The 15,616-nt window shown below is 42.6% G+C and overlaps 1 protein-coding gene across 9 annotated transcripts in view; it reads left to right on the top strand.

Annotated features, from left to right (window-relative positions):
* Rdl (Resistant to dieldrin) overlaps positions 1-15,616 on the top strand; it is a 334,060-nt gene that overhangs the window by 15,180 nt on the left and 303,264 nt on the right. For 7 of the 9 annotated variants that reach the window (XM_072305141.1, XM_072305138.1, XM_019045973.2 and 4 more), the window contains exon 1: positions 967-1,171. The exons of the other annotated variants lie outside the window; for them this stretch is intronic. In XM_072305141.1, coding sequence (XP_072161242.1) covers positions 1,074-1,171 — 98 coding nt within the window. In that variant the 5' untranslated portion in view covers positions 967-1,073. Of the gene's footprint in view, positions 1-966; positions 1,172-15,616 lie in introns of those variants that run through there. 9 annotated transcript variants of the gene reach the window in all.

The raw sequence follows: 15,616 nt of genomic DNA, 5'->3' as shown, positions 1-15,616 counted from the left end.
CTTCGCAAACATCGATTCTCGATGAGGCATGCCTCACCCCGAACCGATAGTTTTCCACGCATCCAAACGGACGAAAAACATCGTCGGGCCGCGGAGCTCGGCCGTGGGGAGGTTAACCACTCCCTGATTTCCCTTTCGGAGCGTTCACGTCCGAATTCTCTCCATTTCAACCTGTTTTAAATATCAATTCTTGATGAGGCATGCCTCACCTCGAATCCATTGTTTACATGAATTTAAACGGAGGAAAAACACTATGACGGCCAGATCAGTGACAATTATCTAATATAGGCAACACCGTTTTTCCTCCATTTTAACCCGTTATAAATATCGATTCTCGATGAGGCATGCCTCACCCCGAACCGATAGTTTTCCACGCATCCAAACGGACGAAAAACATCGTCGGGCCGCGGAGCTCGGCCGTGGGGAGGTTAACCACTCCCTGATTTCCCTTTCGGAGCGTTCACGTCCGAATTCTCTCCATTTCAACCTGTTTTAAATATCAATTCTTGATGAGGCATGCCTCACCTCGAATCCATTGTTTACATGAATTTAAACGGAGGAAAAACACTATGACGGCCAGATCAGTGACAATTATCTAATATAGGCAACACCGTTTTTCCTCCATTTTAACCCGTTATAAATATCGATTCTCGATGAGGCATGCCTCACCTCGAACCGATAGTTTTCCACGCATCCAAACGGACGAAAAACATCGTCGGGCCGCGGAGCTCGGCCGTGGGGAGGTTAACCACTCCCTGATTTCCCTTTCGGAGCGTTCGCGTCCGCGTCCGAATCCCGCGCCCCGAGTCCGCGCCGGGCGCTGCGTCTTACCGCCGGGTGGGGGGATGCTCGGGTGTCCCCGGCCAACGATCAATAGAGCAACCGCGGGGGGTGGGGGGGCCGGGGGGCCGGGGCGCGGGGGAGTCGGCACTCCCTGCGCCCTCTCGCTTCGGCGTCGTCGGCCGTGTCAGTGCAGTCGAAGCGCGCGTCCCGACCGCTCCACCGCCCGGGCATGGCGTAGCGAGTCCCGAGTTCCGCTCCCCGATCGGCCCCCAGCCCCGCGCTCGGCGATCATGAGAGCCGGCGCCGCTCTCGCGCACACCTACGTATGGCTCGGCTGTATAAGCGTCTTGCACATTCACAACGGATGGTTGACGACCGTGTTTGCCGCGTAAGTGCACCCCCCAGCCCTACCCGCTCGCCCGAGCACCGGGCGTCGGATTGATCGGTCGTCGGACGTGGGTGTCGGTGTGTCGGAGTGCCGCACGCGTCCGGGAGGACCCCAGAGCCCCGTGTGAAAAGTGGAAGTCGACGCGTCGAGATGTGGCCGACGTGGAGCACACTTTGTGTCTGGATTTGATGAATTTCGTGCATGGTCTGGGAAACATGGCAAATCAGGGGATAAACCACTAGGAAACGTCTAAACTAGATGAGAGACCCTAGGGGACCCTGGGGATGAACCTAGACGAGAAATCAGGTTTGAACAAGATGTTATTGTTCACAATTAATATTGGCTCGATGGAAAAAGTACGTATGGCGTCATTTGTTTGATCCAATTTCCTCTTGACCTGTGTTGAAAAGTTGTGGATATTTTTCGTTTAGGATCTGATATCCGAACTAAGTTCGGAAGACGATTTGGAAAGAAAATCAGGTTTGAACAAGATGTTATTGTTTACAATTAACGTTGGCTCGATGGAAAAAATACGTATGACGTCATTCGTTCGATCTAACTTCCTTTCGACCTGTGTTAAAAAATTGCGGTTATTCGACGTTTAGGATCTGATATTCGAACTTGTCGTTGCGGGAATCGTCTTCCACGTAAAATCGTGAATCCCTAGTAAAAGTGAACCAGCCTGACGTCAGGCTATGTTCCATGAACTATCCTGAGCCCGACTGGTGTCAGCCTGCCTCAGGGTAGCTTATGAAACGTAGCGTTGTGTCAGGCTGGCTCACTTTTACTTGGGATTCACGCTTTTACGTAGAAGACGATTCCCGCAACGGGAAGTTCGGATATCAGATCCTAAACTTAAAATAACCACAATTTTTCAACACAGGTCAAAAGAAAGTTAGATCATACAAATGACGTCATACGTATTTTTTCCATCGAACCAATGTGAATCGTGAACAATAACATCTTGTTCAAACCTGATTTTCTCCTCAAATTTTGACGTAGAAGATGATTCCCGCAACGGAAAGTTCGGAGATCAGATTCCAAACGTAAAATAACCACAAATTTTGAACACGGATCGAAAGGAAGTTAGATTATGCAAATGACGTCATGTGTATTTTTTCCACCGAGCCAATGTTAATCGTAACATTAACTTCTTATTTAGGAGTTGATTTTTAGAATTCCCTTTGCGTGATTCGTTTTCCACGGGAAATTTTGAAATGAAAACATTTTACACGCTGCTTCAATTCATACCCTACTTAGAGGCCCATTCACGGTGACCTAGAAATGTTATGGTATGCACAGGGTCTTGTCTCGACGGGGCGTTTCCTAGGATTTGTTCCAGGAAAAATCTCACTTGCAAAGTTGGGGAAAATATTAAGTCAGTCAATGATAATCACAGTACAAAGCTGAGGCCTTGTAGAGCCCAGAGAGCGCCTCGGAGAGAAGGAGAAGAAATTTTGTTGTTTTGTTGAACGGGGGAAAAGCTCAGGAGTTTCATTCCTGCGCTTCGATTTTGGGACAAATCCCATGAAAAAATCCCGAGGAGACAAGACCCAGGAAAAGTCAGGGGATTTTTTGAGCAGGGATCAACAGAAGTCCGTGTAATCAAAAGGGAAAATATCTATGTGGGGGTTTTGTCAGTAGTCGGAATAAGTGGGAGGGTGTGAGCATTTGGGAGTCAGGTTAAAGCAAAACGAAGTCAGGGATGCTTAGGGAATAAAAAATGAAAACAATTTGGGAAATATTTTTCGAAAATTGACGTATTTATACCAAGAGGAATTAGGTACAAATGAATGAAATCCCAAGGAACTACTTAGCCTAGAACTACGAATTAAGAGCGCAGTTCCTTTTGATTTATTTTTACATGGTTTCTCTCAGCATAAATATGCTTAAATGGAAACTTCTCAGTGAATTGAGCAGGAGAACCCTGATCCTGGAAACTCAACAATTATTTAAGGCGCTATGACAGTGATCTAATTTGACAAAAATACATGTGTATGGGCGGGAAATGACCCTATGACCTATTACGCCTGATGTGCTGAAACCAGCGCAAAGTGTGTGCTACTGTGTGCTTTATCTCCTATGCTAAGGATAGGTAGCACGAAAAAACAAAGATTTTTCTCACAATCAGTGTATGTCTCATGCACTTCTTATCGTAATGTAGTTCCTCGGTACTTTTTACATAATTTTAAGACGAATAGTAGATTCCCGTGTACTGAGGAAAACGTAACAATACATGCGGTGCTCAAGATGTTTTGGATTTCCACTCTTCATGTGTTCTGCGGGGCTCTGTAAAGTGCCAACGTTTACCTTGAACCACACCAACCATCGGTTTGGTGAAACCCGACCGCTCCGATCAATCCGATCCCGGAATAAAATTAGTTCTGCCTGTTAGTTCCCGCCTGTAGTTCTCGACTCCGATCGCCGCAAGCTCGTTTGCGTCACGTATCACGTAACGCACGGGCGTTACGGATGCTTGAACGGCAGGATCTCTGTGCTCCGTTAGACCTGATGGTTGGATTAGTGTTAATTTGGTGAATCCAGTACCGGCAACATCTTGCCTCTAATGTCAAACCGATAGAAGCTTTGTTTATTTTTCCTCTTTTTTCTGATTTATACCGTTTATATCCACGGTTAGATGACAAGTCAAGGAGGAGGGCCAGAGAGGTTTCAGGGATTCTGAATTCCTCGAAAAGGAAAGCTTTTAATTTAGAGGAAATTGAGACCTGGTAGACTTACTTTCCTAATCGAAGGCGTGAGGAACGTCAATCTAATTGAAATACAAATAACAGCTCACGATCAGTCCTCTGAAATATGCGGATTAAAACCAACCGAAGGGCTGGTCCTTCTTCGAGCAGATCATTGCTGCAGCCAGTTTCCAGACGTTAAAGAAAATGTTGAGCTTTGGACCCTTTCTGAAAAATTCTAAACCATGGAAGGGCCTACAGTCAACAGAATATATCCATAAAAAAAAAACTATAAGGTCGTAAATATTCACACCTTCAGGGCTTCATGCACAAGCGTCGCGTAGTACTCAAAACTGAGAAGAATGACATAAAATATAAGAAAACTCATTGAAATTTTTTATCGGAACTTATGATAACAGACGTCGCCCTTTGAGTCAATATGTAAGAGAGAGCTATCAAGACGTTATCTCTTTCTTACAAATCGCGTCAATGGGTGGCGTCCCTTATGGTTGATTTAGATAAACATTTTCAGCAAATCGTCACAAATTTCATGTCATTCTATTCTGTATTAATGCTGCTGTACGCTATAAGTTAGTTTCTTGCATTAGCTTGCACATGACGATAATTATTGCTTTTCAAAGATGCAAACCGTATAACAACGTCACAAAGTGGCGAATCTCGTTCCTGGATCGCTCACAGCCACCTTACGAGACAGTACCGTCGGTTTTTGAGAGTGATTACCCTGTCCAGATTTGAACCCGACCTCGTTGACCTCGAGGACAACCTGTCCGACTTAGAGTACGAGTGCGGACATGTCGGGATGTGGAGTTTTTAGGGCTCAAAAGGACAGCCAACCTTCTGACACGAAAGAGTCACTGCCGATCTTCAGATTCCAATATCAAACCAAAATGGCCGAGAATGCTCGTAAATAAGTGTTTTTCCGCAAAAATGAGTGAATTTATGCCAAAAACTAAGTCAAATACTTGCTTTACAAACTACAGGTCGTAAAAATTGTAATAATAAATCGCTCTGGATACTTTGAATAATTCAAAGTATCAAGTAGTACTAATAGTTTGGCTGCCTTTTTGGGCCCTAAAAGCTCCATGACCTAACCTCAAAATTACCGACCCGTCTGTAATCTCCCTAGATAGGGTATACTGTAGCTCGGCTGGAAATGTTGTTGTGAAGGAAGAATCCCTGTTGCCTATTGGTATTTTATACATGTTTAATCCGTCAAATGGCATTACTAGATACGGTGCCAAATTTCTACCAGGTCCAAACGGAATATAAGTCAGAATTAAATAGAAATGAAAAGATACAAACAATTAAAACTTGAACATTTTTTCAGTGAGTCACCGAGTATCAGATAAACCCAATGAATCAATGATACATCACAAATGAATGGCTGCATTTAAACGTTGCTCCTCAGACGAAGAATAACGTAAATCCATTTTGAGATTACAAAATTGACTCGCATGAAAAATTCACAAAAATATGACTGTGCAACTTCTATAAAAAATCTTGCCTGTAGTCAGAAGGAGGATTGAGTGTAATTTTCAGTTGGGAACACCCTACAGTCTCATTGAAAAAATGAAATTTGCCAGTGGAAAAGTGGCAACGTTGAATCTAGTTACAGTTCTTTCGACCGGGAGACGACTGAAAATGAAAGTACGAATTCACGAATCGAAGTAAAATTCGAATTTTCTACTCTCCTCTCGTGTTAAGTTTATATTCTGAGGGTTTATCAGCCAGGGTAATACGTTTGGCAGCCTTCTTGCTGAAGTTAGGGAAGTACATCCCTGCGGTGAGTGGGTCACGGAAAATCAAACAAACCTACATTCGATGGTAAATAAAAGTTGAACAGCTGCGGCGAGCGTTGAAGACACTAAATTCACGAATTGACGTTAAATTGTACATTTGCATTCATCTTGCCATAATCATAAGTTTTCACAGTCTACACAGTTCATAAAACGTACCGTGCGCGTTAATTTACGTATACACCGTTGAGCTTTTGTTTGATTCACATAAAATTATCATCAGCGTTAAAATTAAAATTAAGCGTTAACATCAACGCCAGCAAAGAGCCCTTGCGGTGATGGAAGTCGGAGCGTACGCGTTAAAGTAGCTGTAACAATTAGTAGTAGTTACCTTAGTAAGTAGTAGTTTAGCAATTGAACATCCTTATCTCACATGTTTAACGACTCACTAAAATTGATGCCTTTGAAACCCTACTACCCAACGCTTTCAGACTGTGTAAATGTATCTTTCCTTTTGACGCATGGCTGCGAATGTGCGTCTATCGGATATGTTTTTTTAAAAGGATGACATTCTCTCGAAAATGAGTGAATCGAATACCGATGGGTCAATAGTATCGATCGATCATCGATGTATCAATGGGCCTAGAACTTAAAAATCGTTTAACTTTATATCATGTACCTATTAAGATTTTACCTCGCCTATTTTTGCGAGAATAGCCGAACACACACCTTTTTTTATTTTTATTTTTTTCTTATATCCAAGTACAGAAACATTGGTATTTCTATGTCCGGCTATTTGAGAGGAAATCTTATGTAAATATTTGAACAGTGATCTCACGTTAGCAAATAAGTCACGTGCTAAACTGACGGTCACACAGTGGATCGAGTCAAGCAGAGAAGTCGGGCATAAAATCTTTAACTTAAACTGCGAATTTTGTTGTTTAATTCGTCGCATTTTAATTTTAAGGAACGCTTTCAAACGAAAATTTCACGAGAAAACCAATAGAAGAACTTCTAAAACCTCAAAGTTTTATATGAACGGAATTTTGAGCTTTTGAAGTTTCCAAATTTTGTCCGATCTTCCCCATTGACTCGATCCATTGTGCGTCAGAGGGCTTTTCTTTTTAGTTTTCGGGAAAGCGAATTTTGAAAGTCTATTGAGCTTGCAGCCCTACCCGCACATCTTGTAATTACAGTTGTTAATCTCCGAGGAATTTTCCAGCGAGCGCTTCCTATTGTCCCACTCTACTTTCGACATATTAAACGCGTATTCTGGGAATTCGTAAGCTCCAAATCGAGGGAAGTGTGTTGCCGTGCTAAGGAAAAACGCCGTATGAACCTTCAGGCGTTGCCAAATTTCATTCGATAAAACACAAATTTTCTGGTAGACTTATGAATAATTTTCTTCAAATTTTTCAGATATTATTGTTCGCAATTTCACCTGAAGTTCCTGAAAATTTCAAGGAAAAATATTCATAACTTTCCCCAAAAATAAACATTTTCTTGAAGGAAATTTGGCAACTTTCGAATGTTCATACGGCGTTCTTCCCTAGCACGGCAGTGCTGCCGTGCTGAGGAAAAACGCTCTACGAACATTCCAGAGTTGCCGAAGTTCTCTCAGTAACATGTTTATTTTTGAGGAAAGTTACGAATATTTTTCCTCGAAATTCTCAGGAATTTCAAGTGAAATTGCGAACAACATTATCTGGAAAATCGGAAGAAAAATATTCTCAAGTTTACCAGGATAATCGTGTTTTATCAATGGAAATTTGGCAACGCCTGAAGGTTCATGCGTCGTTTTTCCTTAGCACGGCATGGGAGTGTGTCCTCCCGCACGAACCACCTCCGCCGATTCGCGAAACCGTGATGACGTAAACAGAAAAGGGTCCGACATCGAAGCGAACCGAGTTACGTAAACTCGGCTCACCCACTTCATTACTCGCATGAAGCGTTGGAGCACTTAAATCCACCCCGTGCTTGTAGCAAAATTTACCCGCCCGCGAGTGGGTTCTCAGAACTGAAAATGCCATTTTCGTCAGGAATTGAGTTCATGCAAGAGCGGAGGATTTGTGATCCAACCGAACGCCCCTCCTTAAAATTTAGGGAGAACCGTGATCAGATACCTCGCCTTAACAATGTTAGCAATGTAATCGATAAGAGAGAGAGACACACACAATAGCCCGAATGCAGGCAACAATAAAAACACCCTAAAATACAAAAAAAAAACAAATGGGTATTACACGGCCAGAGGAGACATAAAACAACCAGGACGTTTCGGGCCAATTACATGCCCATTCTCAACTGGAACAGAAGCTAAAAAATGTAAAAATTAAAACGAGAAAATGAGCATGCAACTGACCGAGGTAGGAATCAGTGCAAAACTCTTAATTTTTACATTTTTTAGCTTCTGTTCCAGTTGAGAACGGGCATGTAATTGGCCCGAAACATCCTGATTGTTTCATGTCTCCTCTAGCATTGTCTACCCATTTGTTTTTCGTATTTTAGTGTGTTTTTATTGTAACCGACAATAGAGTACCTTTATATGGAGAGTATACTACCGTGATACGGGAACACGCCGTATGAACATTCGGAAGTTGCTAAACTTCCTTCACTAAAATGTTTATTTTTAAGGAAATTTATGGATATTATTCCCTAAAATTCTCAGAAACTTTGGGTGAAATCGCGAACAAAATTATCTGAAAAATTGGAAGAAAAATATTCATAAGTTTACCGAGAAAGTCGTGTTTTACCCAAGAAAATTTGGCAACGCCTGATGGTTCATACAGCGTTTTCCCCTAGCACGGCAGTGTAGACAACTCGATGTATGTAGCTTTCAGGGCCCAAAAGGGCGACAACGTGAAGAACGGAAATCACTAGAAAAGTGCCGCTGCCAACCCATGCATTTGAAAGATTGATCAATTGGGCCGACAGCGCCCAATTTCTTAACCAGACGCTCAACTTTTTGGTCGTCAGTCATCATAAAGGCGAATCTGAGCGTTTACCTTTGAAAGTAACGTGTACACTATATAAATGGAAGGTACATCAGTGCTGGAAGTCGCTATGATATATTGCATATATTTCCGGGTGCAACACAAGGTCATAAGAGAGTCCCCGTCCATTTTTTGTTGGATTCATAAAATGGGAAAAAAGCCGAAGAAACCGATAAGATTCAATACCATTAAGATGTAAATATCCCTTTAATTAGAACTGACAAAATTTCAAGTCAGTATTTTGCTTATTTTTCTGCTGAAAAAGGAAGCATGAGCTAAAATTTGGCATTGTTTGATACACGTAGACTAAGTTCAGCCAAATTCTTCTACTTAATGCTGTGAAAATAAAGGGGAAAATCCGAATATCCTGCAACCCTGCAAGGTATATTCAGTTTCATATTTTATTGAAATTCGATCCGAAATTACGGAGGAGACATTTTGACAGGATATCTAGCACTCCTCTCCAAGAAGACGAAACAGATTGGAATCGAATGACTGTGTTTGGCTGTTATATTTTATTGTTTCGAGGGCATCGGATGTGCTGCTTATGTTTCTCCTAGTTTGCTCTCAGGGTAGATCGAGCATTTTTCCTTCCTGTTTTTCCATCTTCATTCCTTGTGTGTGATGGGGCACGCTCGGCCATCAAAACATAATTTTGTCCCCCGTGCAGCTGACCCAAGATCTAGAAGTAAAACCGCCTAAGTTAAGGCTCTAAGGAAGAACGCCGTATAAGCATTCGAATGTTGCCAATTTTTTTTTTAATATTTATTTATTGAGAAAGTTATGATATTAGAGTCCCTTTATAGGTATAGAGAGGGTTAAGACAACGCGGCTTATGGATGTCACAAACGGGAATAAAGATTACACAAATTGGACCTTTTTTCATAATCTTTGAGCAACCCTTTCCCGAATTCCTATCTCCGTTCTTTCTCTCATTCCATTCGTTCCTTGCCGCAACCTTAATTCCTCGGTCCATGCCTCGGATTGTTAAAATTGATAGACAAAGCTATAGACAAAGAGAACATTATGAGTACGCAGTGATCCTATTGGTCATAATGGGTGGTTCTTTTAGGCAATAGGAGAAAATGATGGACTAACTATAGGGCTCTCAAAGGTTGCCGGTTAGTTAGTCAATCACCTACCTCCTTTATCCATTGCAACCACCCGCTCCCTCCAATAGGACCTCTCCATGTCCTTTTGGTCTTCTTTGTCTATAGCTTTATCTACCAATTTCAGCAATCAGCCTGCAGGAGTGCGACGGACGAACGAGGTAGACCGGGATATTAAGCGGGGTTTGTGATTAGCTGCGTCGTATTTGCGGTTTTTGTTGTGGACTTTCGTCGAATCCCCTGTCTCGAAGTTGGGTTCGCCAAGCCGCAAATTATAAGTTCGGCGTAATTAGGTGCGGATTCATCTCAGTTGCGTTTTCGCCTCCCAGTTCCCTGGTCGAACTTTTTCTCAGCTTTGATTCGGAGTTCCCGACGAGCTTTGAGGTGCCCGTCGTGCCGCTGAGAGGAAAAAACTTCGGTTCGAGTTCATCCAGCTCATGGAAATGGAGTTCTTACATGTGTCAGGGATTTGCGATTTAAGTATATCGTCTTGAGTTAAATTTCGTGAGAAATGCGACCGCCATGTCGCTGTTTTTCTCTGAAATCAACTCTCAAGCTCAAAGAACACTGGAAAACAAAGTCGCCTGGATCTAGAGTCCAGACTCTTAAAAACATTGACAAGAAAAAATTCTCTCGATTCAATCGGATTTTAGGTTAAATCAAGAAAAAAGCTTCTTAATTTAAGCGGGTTTCGTTTTGATTCAAGCGAAAATCCGATTGAATCAAGGGTATTTTTTCTTGTCAATGTTTTCAAGAGTCCGGACTCTAGATCCAATGTGTTTATTTTTCCAGTGTTTCCCACGTGAAAAACTGCCAAACGTTTGGCGCGTATGTTGAAAATTCAATTATCACAAAGTAATTCAGAATGGAGGTCAGTGGCGAGGCGTGAATGAAATAGATGTCGCAGGCAAATAGTGAAATCAGGCATTTTGTCAAATGCCTAGGCAGATAGTTAAATTTTGACGGTCTGTACAATTTTTTGAATTTATGGCGAGGAGCTCGCGAGTTTTCAATATTTTTTGGAAAAATAACTCATCAAACCTACGAATTCTTCTTGTCTCTTCCTCTCTATTTGCCTCTCATATTTTTAAATGATGAAATTCTAAAAATTCTGTATTCTAAGACATGCTGAAAATTTCCAGATAAGTGTCTGTGCAGGAGCTAAAAACGGTTTAAAATACTACTGTGCGATGCAAATTTTTACTGAGAATTTTGTCTTACAGGAGAAATTAATTATTTTGTCAAAAATTAGGTAAAGAAGCAGAATTTCAATCTAAGTTAGAATATTTGACTATTTGCCTAGGCATTTGACAAAACGCCTAATTTTACTATTTGCCTGCGACATAGATTTTCGATATTTCCCCATTTGAAGCTCTGGTAAAGAATCGATTTTCAAGGTGTTCGCTGCGAACACCCTGCTTATAGATTTCTCCCATAGGTTAAAATGACAGATCAATCGATACATCGCAAAGCACACCACACCACTGATGGAGGTTTTTAAACGGAAATCAGGAACGTCGAAGTGAAAACGGGCCGATCGGCGCGGGTATTTTCCTAATCTTTATTTTTATGACAATTGAAAATCAACGATATTCACTAGAATCTGGCAACAATGGTGAGAGTGCTGGGCAAGCGGGACCTTTGACCTTTCGGTCAATTCCCGCCACAGTTTGGATTAGTGTGTTTGCCATTGAGTGCTCCCCCTCCACAACCCCCCTGCTCCCCTCAACCCCTGGGGGAAATCTCCATTTTCGCTTTATTCCTGGTTAAAGGCGCAGCGATGCCATTTTCAGGGTTGCCGCAGCCAGGGAATACCGAGAAAACCGGGAAATGTCAGGGAAAACCGGGAAATGTCAGGGAAAACCTGGAAATGTCAGGGAATTTTTAAAAGTCAGGGAAACCCTGGAAATGTCAGGAAAAATTACGAAAATGTCAGGGAAAAATCCTTTAGTCACCTTTTTTTTGCTTTCCAAGAAAGGTTTGACGTTTCGAACAACTAATTCGCGTGAAAACTATCTGTAATTATGTTGTGTAACCATCTGGCATACCTTTAATTGTCAGGGAATTCCGCCAAAATGTGTCAGGGAAATCCGGGAAATGTCAGGGAATTCCATCTTCTAAATTCTGTGGCAACACTGCATTAAACGAGGGTCATTTAGAGAGTATGTTTACCCATTCAATATCGCTTAAATTAAGATAGGTAAATGAAAACTGTAAGAAGCTTCCTGTGGTTTAGGGGTTGTAGCGCTGGCTCTATAATCAGGAGGTCCCGGGTTCGATTCCCAGCTAGGCGACCCGAGTTTGATGTTCTCAAACAAGGGTTGGCTCGGGATGTTACATAGTAGGGACGGAGGGGGCGGGGCTGTAGGGAATCTATTACCACTTGTTCGGTATTTGAAGTAGTAAAAAAAAAAGGAAAATGATAATAAATTAGTTTCGAAATGGGGGGGGGGGGGGAAGAAAAAAATGTACATAGGATCTGCTTGTCTCGAAGGGTCGGACTGCTCAAATTGAGAGGAATCAAAATTCTAAATCTATTGTTACGGAGACCATCATAATTTTCTCATCACGGCAACAGTGGCGTGGTGTGCTTTGCGATGTATCGATCGGTATGCCATTTAAACCTACGGAAAAGGATCGATAAACAGGGTGTCCGCAGCGAACGCCTTTATAATCGATTTTTTACCATAGGTTTAAATGCCATAACAATCGATACATCGCAATCCACGCTACGCCACTGATCGCGGCAACGCCGCCTCCGCCTTGCAGCGAGCAGTGCCTGTCGCATTTTCAATTCATTTCCCGCATCTCAGGACCCGGCGCGGTGCTCCGTCGGCCGTGGGAAAAAAGGGGGGGGGGGAGGAGTCCGATCGGAAAACGCGAAACTATTTTCCTCCGAACGGTCGAATGCGCGAAAGGAGTTGTTCTAATTTGTATGCATGCTTTGACTTTGCGCCCCCCCCCCCCCCCCCCCCGGTCACCGCGGACCCTCCTCAGCCCACTTCTTACCTTTATCTCCGGTCGTCGAGTCCCAAGTGATCGGGGGGGGGGGGGTCGGGAAGGGGGGGGGGCGAGCGAGCGGCGAGATTTAATTCCGGCCGACACGCAACCCGCTCCCCAGCGAGCCGGAAGGTATCGATATTCGATTGGGGGTATTTGTAAAGACCTGAGTATCGCGCTTCGATGGATCGACGCGCGGATGGGGGTGCCGCAGCGGCAGACGTGCGTTGCGGGCTGCATGCACTAGCGGTCGAAGGAGGACCGTGCGTTGCGAGCTGCATACACTAGCGAATGAAGGAGAACCGTGCGTTGCGGGCTGCATACACTAGCGAATGAAGGAGAACCGCGAGTTGCAAGTCGCATGCATCATGTGTTGAAGGGGCTAACCAGGAGCCCGCCTTGAAGCATTACACTTAAGTGGGGTAGATTCGGGGTTAAGTAGTAGGGACACGTCGAAATGGAATAGAAGCTTCTGCTGGTGAGGTAGTTCTAGTCGAGCACGGTCAAAGGGAGAGATTTTGCGAAAACCGACGCTTGGATCGTGAAATTTACGGGAGACATGTGTTGTGGGCTGCGTATATCAGCATTCGAGGGGGCAAAAGGCTTTACAGGCTGTGTGCTGTGTGTCGCATGCAATGAGGGGACAAACTCACAACCTGCCTCTAAGTATTGAAATGAAGTCGAGCCTCCGTAGTTTATTGAATAATGATGTATTGCGTTTCGGAGAATGGATACGTTTGATCTGCAGGAAACGTGTGTTCCGGGCTGCATACGCAATAAATTGAAGTGGAATTTGCAGTTTCGGGTTGTGCGGGTCTGGAATTGGTAAAGCCAATTCGTAACCCGCCTGTGAGCGTTGGACACAAGCAATGTATTGATATTCGTTCGTGCGTATTTATTAAAGGCAAAGTGTCGAATTTTGATATGAATTTAAATTAGTTTGATGCGGTTTTGATGACAAACGAAATTGCTCACCCCCATAAGTTCTACCGCAAAATTTATTAATTGCTTCAAAAAATTAAACATCTCAAATTATAAAGGAATGCCTATCAGGAATTTACGGGGCAAAAAACCAATTTTCTTTTTATCCTGAGACCGAAGATCCCCTGAAACCTCCCTTAAACTTGAGATTCGATTATTTTGATGTAATTGATGAATCCATCGCTAGAATTTAGGAATGTAACCATTTTCTATGAATTTTAGTCTATAATTGTCGCCAAAATTCAGCTGAAAAGATATTTCTCCAAAAGTAGGTGGGTAAGGGCTTTGCTCCGACTGAATTACGTCTGAAAAAAGCTTCATACAGAGAATGAGTCTTATCCTGACCATTACTCACCACTGCAGTCTGGCGGTTTATTACTGGGACATTCTGTGCAGAGGCAGGCTGTCTCACCTGGAATTGGTTATTTACAAAGCTTTTAAGTAGAGAAAATTCAGTGTTGCCATCTTGTAGGAGTCTCCGGTGCCTTAATAGGAGCATTCTACTCGTCCTCGTTTATTTTATGTGTACATTTGGCAAGTCCTCTGCGACTGGGGAGGTTAAGAATCGAGATTGAGCCCTCAATTACTATGTAAATAGAGAAACATGACACCCAGTCGTTTGCAGTTTTAATTATTCGTTGATTTTTAGTTTGCACGTCAAGTGGGCATTGCTCGAGTTGCATTAGGTACTTAACGTGCGGGAAAAAAATCGTGCAAGAATTCAACTGCCACACTCCACCGAACCGACTCGCATGGATAGCATCGAATGAAGCAAATTGGTCTACTTACCATTCAGAGGGTTAAAAAAAGATGTATGTATGCAATAGATTGGGATTCTTTAACACTTTTCTGATCGGAAATAGAATACGAAATTAAAGGAAGAGAAGCAAAATGTGAAGGGAAAAGAAGAACAGGAAGAGGAAATAGGAGAAGCAAAGAGAGTTGATGCAACTTTGAAGGAGAATACACGAAAGAAGAGGAAGTATAGGAGTAGGAGGGGTATAGCATCTCACAATAATAATAATAAAAAATTTAAGGACTCTCCTTTGCATCAAATTGCCGGGGGAGGACTAAATATCTACCGGCCTCGAGCTGTGAATTGAGATACGAGAACATAATAATAATAATAATACATCACATAAACGTCAATACAATTACAGTCCCTCTCATGAATAATAGTAGGTTGGTTGGTAGATAGTTTATTTGGTGCTTCTAACAATTGAGCCATTAACACCTTAGAGGAGAGATCAAAATAATTTAAAAATTTAAAAAGTAGGGGTCACAAAAGGTAGTACAAAGTTAAAAGTTAGGACAAGGAAAGGATACATTAAATTTGGAGATTAATTCGTTTAAAAAAGAGACGGAACCAACAAATATCTGTAGGAATAAAAATTTATTACAACAGAAATTCTTTTGACTATTGAAGAATATAATGCACAAAATATATATTCCCTCGCGAATTCTTGCTAATATTGTGCTTGCTGTTCTTGATTCTTGCTAAATATTGTAAATTTTTATAGGTATGGCTCAATCTGATGCTCTCCGTGTGTTAGATCCCTCTTTTTCTCGCGTTCACAACTTAGCAGAATCAAAAGAAAACATACATGATTTTCCCTCGGAGAGGGGGATTCTTGCCGATGTCCTTCGTCTGTCATACCCATCCGAAATAAAATGCAATTTATTAGCAATCTCCCCCTCCCTCGAGAGAAGAACTATTTATTTACTTTCCAATAGAGGAAACACGCGGGGGTGAGAAATAAAACTGTGATGTGTGACTGAGCAAAGCGACCTTGGCTGAGATTAACTTCGTGCGGAATAGGGGCATGGCATTTGAGATATCGAAGCAGTGGAAACTAATCGTTGAATGGTGGCAATGGGGCAGAGGTGTGGCGTGCTTTGCGATGTATCGACTGATCTTCCC

This window comes from Bemisia tabaci, chromosome 10 (genome assembly GCF_918797505.1).
Source record: "Bemisia tabaci chromosome 10, PGI_BMITA_v3".
NCBI classification, from domain to species: domain Eukaryota; kingdom Metazoa; phylum Arthropoda; class Insecta; order Hemiptera; family Aleyrodidae; genus Bemisia; species Bemisia tabaci.
Note: the sequence above shows the minus strand (reverse complement) of the source record. Positions and strands in the feature narration are given on the sequence as shown.